Source organism: Phlebotomus papatasi, chromosome 1, assembly GCF_024763615.1.
Source record: "Phlebotomus papatasi isolate M1 chromosome 1, Ppap_2.1, whole genome shotgun sequence".
Taxonomy (NCBI): domain Eukaryota; kingdom Metazoa; phylum Arthropoda; class Insecta; order Diptera; family Psychodidae; genus Phlebotomus; species Phlebotomus papatasi.
In genome coordinates, this window is record NC_077222.1 from 85,466,627 (window position 1) to 85,474,555 (window position 7,929).

General features: G+C 36.6%; 1 protein-coding gene across 3 annotated transcripts; it reads left to right on the plus strand.

Moving 5' to 3' along the window:
- Positions 1–2,271: 2,271 nt before the first annotated feature.
- On the plus strand, positions 2,272–6,178 carry LOC129797900 (gustatory receptor for sugar taste 64b-like). 3 transcript variants are annotated; one of them, XM_055840770.1, is made up of 5 exons: positions 2,272–2,746; positions 2,812–3,452; positions 3,512–4,233; positions 4,295–4,708; positions 4,789–6,178. In XM_055840770.1, exons 2-5 carry the CDS (start codon positions 3,431–3,433, stop codon positions 4,915–4,917), a joined length of 1,287 nt encoding a protein of 428 aa, XP_055696745.1. In that variant the 5' UTR covers positions 2,272–2,746; positions 2,812–3,430; the 3' UTR covers positions 4,918–6,178. The 3 variants fall into 3 exon arrangements, with proteins under 3 accessions (XP_055696745.1, XP_055696746.1, XP_055696747.1); XM_055840771.1 differs by having other exon boundaries at positions 3,393–3,452; XM_055840772.1 differs by having other exon boundaries at positions 2,272–3,452; positions 4,295–4,713; positions 4,789–4,834.
- The last annotated feature ends 1,751 nt before the right edge of the window (positions 6,179–7,929 follow it).

Here is a 7,929-nt window from a genome sequence, read left to right on the forward strand (position 1 = left end):
TTTCCAATGGTGGGTCACATTCCTCCCTCGATGTTCCCTGACCCGAGCTATAACCAAAAATGTCTGGACCGGACTTCATTTTCTGTGTTTATGAAGGGATTTCGGTGAAATTTTAGCATATATTGTATGCGAGAGCAAGATCTTTCTAATAATGGGTCCCATTCGCCTCTACCCCAACCCACTGTACCCCGACCCTTACTATATCCGTATTGACCGGACTCTATCTCTTATGTTTATTAACCGATTTCAATGAACTTTTTTTTCTTCTATTAGTCATCCCCCCCCAGACTATTTAAAATAGAAAATGACCAGTAATAAACCCAGATAAGCTTATGGTAGCTGAGATTCTTTACAGGTGACCACGGAGTGCTTGCAACTCGGGGTGCTTGCAACACGAAATACTTGAAAATTCGATTGTGTGTTGAATTTCTGGGGACAGAATCGTTTCGAGCAAACTGTTCTCGGTGGTCAAAAGGGATAAAATTGGTCACTTCAAACCAAATTGGTCACTTCAAACCTCGAAATTCAATTCACCATCGAATTTTCAAGTATTAGCTGAGATTCTCTACATTTCTAGTCGCAAGCATTCCGAGCTGCACGCACTTTGAAGTTGTTTCACTTTAAAATAAAAGTTATTATATAGAGAAATATTTCGAATTCCTTCAATTTGTATTAAGAAATTTTACTTAGCTGCCGCAAATACATTTTATCATCCGTCTCTAGAGGACTTGGCACACGAGTTTAGATTCACTTAATTTTAGATTTAGTTTTAGTTGAAATTCTTTGCAATCTCATATTGTCCCGAAAAAGTATGAATTTTATGGGAATTATAAATATTAACAATAATTTGAGTATTAACTATAAACATATATAATCTTGCCAGAAGAGAAAGAAATGACTATATTTATTTTGATTACATCTTTAAAAGGTTTTTAGGAATTATTTCCTAAAAAGGTCTGCAAAAAATCTAAAAAACCAGTGATAAGCCCAGATAAACTTATGGTAGCTGAGATTCTTTACAGGTGACCTGGAAATGCGTGCAACTCGGGGTGCTTGCAAATCGGAATGCGTGAAAATTTGATTGTGAGTTGAATTTTGGGGGTAAAGAATCGCGTCGAGTAAACTGTTCTCGGCAGTCGAAATGCATGAAATTGGCTCGACGCGATTCTTTACCCCCAAAATTCAACTTACAATCGAATTTTCACGCATTCCGAGTTGCAAGCACCCCGAGTTGCACGCATTTCGAGGTCACCTGTAAAGAATCTCAGCTACCATAAGCTTATCTGGGCTTATTTTACAAAATGGGAGCATTGATCAGTTGATGTAATTAAACTAAATACCCGTAATTTGATAGGCAAGGCTGAAAACTGTGTGCATCTTACATATCAAAGTTTACTTTTTAGAAAATAAGATCATTTCGACAACTCAGAATATAAGTCGAACAACTCGTTTTCTTACAAAATTTGTTTTATTCGCTTTTTGGATACTTCCTTATACCCTCTACCTTCCCAGTGATGATAGATAATTATTTTCAAAGTTGTAGAGATTTTATATCTAAAAAATCCTGCACTCTGCATATAAAATCTCCGCTTCAAATCGCTCTCCTGTAAAATTTGCCTACTGCGTGTTATTCGTTTCTTATTCTAAGCGGTCGATTTTAACAATTTTAGTATAATATCGTATAGAGAAACTAGGCCATTCCACAAACAAGATTTCTCAGATTTCCTGACATGCACGTATTTCTTTTATAGGGATGTGATTTTTAGTCCCATACCCCGTGGAAACAGATTCGAAATTATTTTAAAAAAAGTTCTATAAAAATTAGTGTTAAATTTTCATTTAGGTAATATCAACTGAAATGCAATTTCTAAAGATAGTCCATGTCTTTGTTCTTGAAACTAGAATTCATAATCGATCCTTGAAGCTCGAGATATTTCTGCAAAAGCATGAACGGCTACGGCCGTACATGCGGACGGATGGATAAAACCAAATATAACTTAAAATTTTCATTTATTTTTAGTATGCGTCATTCAGAATGAAAATCAACAATTTACCCTTGACTCATATGGATTGTCCACTTGTCAGCCCCTATTACAAAGTAATAGCACGATCAATAAATTTCCTCTTCTGCGAAGGTACGATGGAAAAAACGGCCAGTAGATAAACAAAAGGCGATATTTAAAATTTATTTATGCACGTGAATCGTCACGAGTTTTTTCCCGGCGACCCAATAACAGGCAATCACCGATCTGCGACACACGATAAGTGGAAACAGCTGATTTTGCAATTGCACATGAGTAGTCGCTCAGTGCTTTATGACATGGACACACGCTGGAAGTGGAGTAATTTGACGTTCGAGGCGAACGCTTCCAGCATTTTTGCCTACACCTCTGAGCACGTTGGACACTTGAGGTGTACTTTTAGTTGTTTTGAAAATATCCGTGGACATACCGTCATAATTCAGTGGCCCGATTTCTGGTTTAATTGGTGTTTGAGCGCGTGGCCGTTCGCTTTTGCCTACACCATTGCAATTTATCCGCCACAGTCAACCTCATATGTTTTTACTTTTCCTTTACAATTATTTTCATTTTCATTTCATATCCAGTTGCACACGATGTCTTATGGTAGAAGTATAACAGTGTAGAGAGTATTCTAGTTGGAGCAACTTTATTTTTTTTTGTTTCCCCCAAGAAGCATGACGCGATTTGCACGGTAGCGAGTTCACCGTAAGAAGTCTATTGAATTGGTAAGTATTGGTCGCTCGTGCTCTATTCATTTTTTTTATCTTGATTTTTGGGATTGGTTTATTAGTTCTAGCTTGGCGATATCGATTGGTGCTTTTTACTGTCTTTTCGATTTACCACAAGATATGGCAAATCGCGATTAGTTGACATGGCTTCAGGTTTCAACGTTTCTCTGTGTTGCAAACTAACACGATCGCGATTCTACTGCAGAATCCAAAACGATTGTTAGTATATACCTCGAAGATATATTGGAATCAAAGCTATAGCGTGAGTTCAACTGCCGAGACCTTGAGGTGAAAATATAAGTGCATTTATCGGGTCCCCCCATTTGGACAGAGCAGCATTTAATGCCAAACATCATGCTAATAGACAATTTATTTGCAAAATTACGTCCTTATTTCAATAAAATTGCTACTTTGGTTTTTTTCTTCATCTATAAGTACCACCAGATGTTCTGGAGGATGGAGCTGTTGCAGCAAAAACCGTCTCATGAGTGTGGGCTTGTGTTTATGTTTTGACTCAAAGCCCACAAACGTTTAATTACATGATTGAAGTGATAGTTGACACGAGCTTATAATTACATTTGAATTAGTAATTTGTCTGTGCCATTTTTATAGTTTCACTTAATTTTTCATTTTTGCTGAACAGGTGAAAATTTTCACACACATTAAATTGAGCAATTCGCAATGGAAAACCAGCAAAGGACTAGTAGGTTATAGTTAAATACTTGCGATTTCATAATGTAATAAAATTATTATAAATTCCAGAGATTTTATTGAACTCATCCGAAGATACCTTTCACCGTGCTGCGGGAATCATTCTTCAAATAGGACAGATATTTGCAATTTTTCCAGTATCTGGTATCCTCAACAAAAATTCAAACAAACTAAGATTTCGATGGATATCGATAGGAGTGTTGTACTACTTTCTATTCTTTTGCTTCCAAATACTAAACTTCCTCTTATCACTTAGAAGACTTGTAAAAGTTGGTATGAGTTTCGGAGCTTTCGCTACTGTTTTCTTCTACTTTGTAACACTCTCTGGAGGTTTAATTATTTTCCAAATGGCCAAGAAATGGCACAGGATTGTCAAGAGAATAGAGCAAACTGAAAAGATCTTCCTTCATCCGCCATATCGGCAAATTGGACGTACCCTGAGATGGAAGGTCCAGTCAGTAACTTTGTTTCTGCTAACTGGAGCTGTTTTAGAACACGTGATGTACTTCGTGGCGAAATTTTTTAACGCTAAGATACAGATTGAGAGGTGCAACCTTCAGATTCCGATTTATGAACATTATTTGAAGACCGAGAGAAGGCATATATTCGCAGTCATACCGTACAAAACCAGTCTAGCGATCTTCCTCGAATGGGCCAATATATCCAGTACAATATGCTGGTCGTATTTTGATATTTTCTTCACCCTCTTCACTTCTAGCATGGCTTATCGTTTCCGACAGATTACCGATCGCATGAAGAGAGCTCGATTTAAGGTAAACCTAGTGATTTAATGGTTTTGACCTGGTATTCTTGAACTACAATTTCATTTTCCAGACTATGCCAGATAGTTTCTGGATAGAACTCCGATCAAACTTCACACACCTAACAAGTCTTTTGAATTATTTGGATAGAGAGCTATCAAATCTGATAATTTTAATTTGCGGAAGTAATCTATACTTCATTTGTCAGCAACTATTCAATAGCTTCGGAATGACGTCCGATTCTGAACAACTGAACACTATCTACTTCTGGTTCTCACTCTTATTTGTCATCTGCAGAACCCTCACTACGCTATTCTTCGCGGCATCAGTCAATGAGGCCGCCAAAGAGCCTTATCAAATACTAAAGACTCTGCCGTACACATCTTGGACTGTGGAGATCCAGAGGTTTTCCGACCAACTAATCAGTGAAGTAATTGGATTTTCTGGCAAGAGATTCTTCTACATAACACGCACACTAATTCTAGCGGTAAGGTATTCTCGCAGCCGGTGTATTTAGTATTTAGTGATTGCCTAATTTAATTACCTGTCTCTCATTTATGGTGTCAGCTAATTGGTACGATTGTCACTTATGAACTCGTACTGTTGGATCATATAGCTGAGGCGCCAGAAGTTATCCAACGATCGTGCCATATCGCTTACATCGAGACTGTCCTGCCGACCAATTTGACAATCTAATCATTCAACAGCAAAGATTCTGAATCTAACACCAACTTAAGATACCGCATTGAGCTCAATGTCATCCTTTGATATCGAATGAACACAGCATGAAGTACAAGAAATGGTCATAATTATGAAATTACATAAAATATTGCATTAGTGCTCGCGCGCGCAATTACTAGGCGCTCGCAGTGTTTTGTAGCATATTTAAAGCAAATTACAAAGAGATCGTCATTCTTCACCATTTTAATCGCTGCAAAGTGGAAAATTATTTTGCACTGCAAACGACACTGACAAAAAGAGACTCAAACAAGACAGTTAAAAAAAAACAATCACAAAAATGTTCTTGCTGCTGGTTTTGAATTTCAGATAAAACATAATTTGCGGTCAGATGTTGCAACTACTTTTTATTGCCTATACGTCTTGAACAAGAGGGTGTTTCTGAGCTTTTTTTTCTGCCTCAAGCATTTGATTCCAATGCGCGCATCAATCGTTGTGCAATTGAGCTAATTAAGCTCTTCAGAACACGATGTCCTTTTACTTTGAGCTCTTCGAGTTAGCTATAATGGGAGCATAAGAGATAGGCTCAATAATATTGGATCTTTTTCTGTACTTCCAATATTGCTAATGGTAGAATTCATTGTAATTGTTGCGTAATATTCTCAGTATAAGCTCTGTCAATGTACATTTAATTTCTCAATAATATTATTTAATAATATGGTAAGTAAAGTATAATATACACCTTATGCCTTCCAGTACATATAAGAGTTCACTTCTCGTTCGCTAGGGTGTTAAGGATTGAAATTTTCAAGAAAATGTGCTATTCATTTCAAAACAATACCTGGAAAGAGAATTGATTTGAAATTTTGTAATTATTCGAAATTTTAAGGAGATCATTGATAAATAGGTGAGATTGTTAAGAATCTCACCTAATAAGCACTACCTGGGAGGCAAAGCGGATCGGATCTTCAGATTAATAAGTTTAGGCTTAGACTGACTTAGAGAATTGTGGGTATAGTTCAGACGGGGAAGCCCTCAAACTAGGTGAATTTTCTCTTTATTTGGAAATAGCTAGTTCGTTTATAAGATATGTTTATAATTACCTATTCTATATGGCTAAAACATTATGAACCAGCTTTTTGTAAAGAGAACGAGAGCAAATTTCCGTGTCCAAAAAATTGTTCGTAACCTAAGTCGAGAACGTAGGACATACAGGTTAGCTACCCAGGCATGTCGATCGTCCGCTACTTTACAGGTGCAAAAAGTACAGGTACAAAAATTATGAAAAGTTTCCAAAATTACATATGGTTTGGATGGCGATCTGCTCATGTGGACGTTAGAGTAAGGCGTTCTTCATGCAGGGGCAATATGAATTCGTCAATTTACATCACGGAGTGCCTTCAAAAACGCCTGTTGCCTCTGTACGGATACCATGACATATCCTCGATCTTCTGGCCAGATTTGGTGTCGTGCTATTACTTAAAAGCAACCAAAGAATAATACGAGGAAAACGACGTTCGTTATGTACCCAAGGAGATGAATCCGCAAAACACTCCACATCTTTCGTCCAGATGAAACATATTGGGCTATTATCAAATACGATCTGAAGATGAAGGCTAAACGCGTCGAGACGAGAACATCGAGGACTTTAAGAAAAATGGAAAGAAACAATCAAGAACCGCGGTGATGATCTTGTACACACCTTGATGGGAGGACTCACGAAGAAGATTCGAGATTTCGACAATCAAATACTTGAATAAGAAACTAATATATCTAATAATTCTACAATAAATTAAAGTTTTAAAAAAATGTTTTTCTTTTTTTTAATTTTATGTAACCTTCATTTTTAAAGCTTTATTCTTGGTTGCAATCTTAACGTGCACACGCTTTAGCGACTTCCCGTGGTGAAGATGTTTCTTCCATGCTCCCGAAGTTGTTAGGGTTGATGATCATTATTCGATGTAAAATTACGAAAAATCAAGGAACAGGGATCAAGATTTTGTTGTTGTTGAGTTAGCGTTAAACAAAATGGTTATTAGGGCTATATGGCAGGAATGGAAAACCGGTAAATTTGATACAGTTAAGAAGGAAAAATTGAAAATTGTGAGTTTATATGATTTGAATATACCAAATGTGGAACTAATAAATAAATAATAACTAAATAATCAAACGAAATATAAGGCTCTAATCTAAAACGAAAAATCACATCCCAGTATTAAAATGCATTTCATCCGTACAAAGTTGCAGTTTAACTCTGAGGTCCTTGACACACTTACGACTTAAGGCGGGAGACGGCTTAGTGGAAAATGATAGAAATGTGGTTTAACCTTTATTTCGAATATAATTACTCTAAGCCGTCTCTCGGCTAATCCTCAAGTCTGTCAAGGCCCTTAGATTCAAAGGAAAAAGAATCCAATGTAGCCAAGATAGAGAGAAATTTCAGGGTATCCGGTACATAGTGACGCATTAGGTAGGGTCCAAAGAGTCGAATATTTCATATTTTTTCATATTCCATTAATGCATTTCATTTATTGCAATACAAAAACTAGCTAGTCTTAAGTCACACATTTACTGAATAACTTAGGTCAGATTCATTAAAGAAAGATGGGAAAAATATGAAGTATTTGAAGCCAGAATATATGCAAAGCCTGAAAGCTATCCCTTATGATAGTTTGAGATAAATCTTTACTGACTAAATTTAGTATGTAAATTTTCTTGATGATCAGCTTTAGCCTATTTAGGTCTTTCTATTTGGGGAGCCAAACAGGATTATACATTTTTAATTTCAATTAAGCATACCAGAGATATAGAACTTTGGTACCGTCGATGCGGGAGTTACTATTCGTAAGCTTTTCTTTAATTATAATGTTTAAGAATGGTGATCACCGATCAGACGTGGTAGATTGCATCGGTAAAGACCCACCTTAAGTGCTAGAATTAACCCTTTAAGGACGATTGGAACACCGGCGTCCCGTAAAAAAATTTTTTCTTGACTACCTAGTTATTTTTTTCTTATGTTTGTACATTTTC

What these genes read in the sequence shown, in the direction of transcription:
- LOC129797900 (XM_055840770.1), top strand. Translation starts at nt 3,431, where the DNA reads ATGGAAAACCAGCAAAGGACTA. An exon ending in GGAAAACCAGCAAAGGACTA is followed by an intron (nt 3,453 to 3,511) that starts GTAGGTTATAGT and finishes TATAAATTCCAG; the next exon opens with AGATTTTATTGAACTCATCC. An exon ending in CACGCACACTAATTCTAGCG is followed by an intron (nt 4,709 to 4,788) that starts GTAAGGTATTCT and finishes TTATGGTGTCAG; the next exon opens with CTAATTGGTACGATTGTCAC.